The sequence below is a fragment of the Manacus vitellinus genome, unplaced genomic scaffold (genome assembly GCF_001715985.3).
Source record: "Manacus vitellinus isolate BGI_N305 unplaced genomic scaffold, ASM171598v3 scaffold_226_pilon, whole genome shotgun sequence".
NCBI classification, from domain to species: Eukaryota; Metazoa; Chordata; class Aves; order Passeriformes; family Pipridae; genus Manacus; species Manacus vitellinus.
In genome coordinates, this window is record NW_021939607.1 from 141 (window position 1) to 1,017 (window position 877).

Genomic DNA, 877 nt, shown 5'->3' on the forward strand with positions numbered 1-877 from the left:
GGGAACGGGAGATGGGATCCCATGGGGTGGGATGGGAATGGGGATTGGTTCTTCAGGCTGTAGTACCTGAAATCACTGGGAACACAGAATGGGATGGAACCCAATGGGAATGGGATGGGATGGGATGGGATGGGATGGGATGGGATGGGATAGGATGGGAATGGGGATATGATGGGAATGAGGATGGGATGCGAAAGAGAATGGGATGGGAATGGGAATGGGGATAGGATGGGAATGGGGATTGGTTCTCTAGGAGGTCGTACCCAAAATCACTGCAGGAACAAGGAATGGGATGGGATCCCATGGGAATGGGGATGGAATGGGATGGGAATGGGGATTGGTTCTCTGGGTGGTAGTACCCGAAATCACTGGGAACATGGAATGGGATGGAATCCCATGGGAATGGGATTAGGACTGAGAATAGAATGGGAATGGGGATGAGACTGAGAATGGGATGGGAATGGGGATGGGAATGGGGATGGGATGGTTTGGGATGGTTTGGGATCAGTACCACAGGAAGTCCTGCAGGGTGCAGGGGCACACGGAGCGCTGGGAGGGGATGGTTTGGGATGGGATCAGTACCACAGGAAGTCCTGCAGGGTGCAGGGGCACATGGAGCACTGGGAGGGGATGGTTTGGGATGGTTTGGGATGGTTTGGGATCAGTACCACAGGAAGTCTTGCAGGGTGCAGGGGCACACGGAGCGCTGGGAGGGGATGGTTTGGGATGGTTTGGGATGGGATCAGTACCACAGGAAGTCCTGCAGGGTGCAGGGGCACACGGAGCGCTGGGGGCTGGCGCTGAAGCCGCGCCCGTTGCGGCAGAGCGAGGCCTTGCGCAGGCGCCGGAACTGCTCCTTGTAGCCCAGCACGCAGCC

The 877-nt window shown here is 57.2% G+C and overlaps 1 protein-coding gene across 1 annotated transcript in view; it reads right to left on the reverse strand.

The window, feature by feature from the left end:
- Nucleotides 1–337: 337 nt before the first annotated feature.
- Nucleotides 338–877, reverse strand: part of SORT1 (sortilin 1) — a gene marked incomplete at its 3' end in the record, with an annotated part of 16,216 nt that continues 15,676 nt past the window's right edge. Inside the window, exons 8-9 of the mRNA XM_029959803.1 lie at nt 750–874; nt 338–368 (exon numbers count right to left, since the gene is read on the reverse strand). Of these exons, the coding sequence (XP_029815663.1) occupies nt 338–368; nt 750–874 (156 nt within the window). The remainder of the gene's footprint in view (nt 369–749; nt 875–877) is intronic.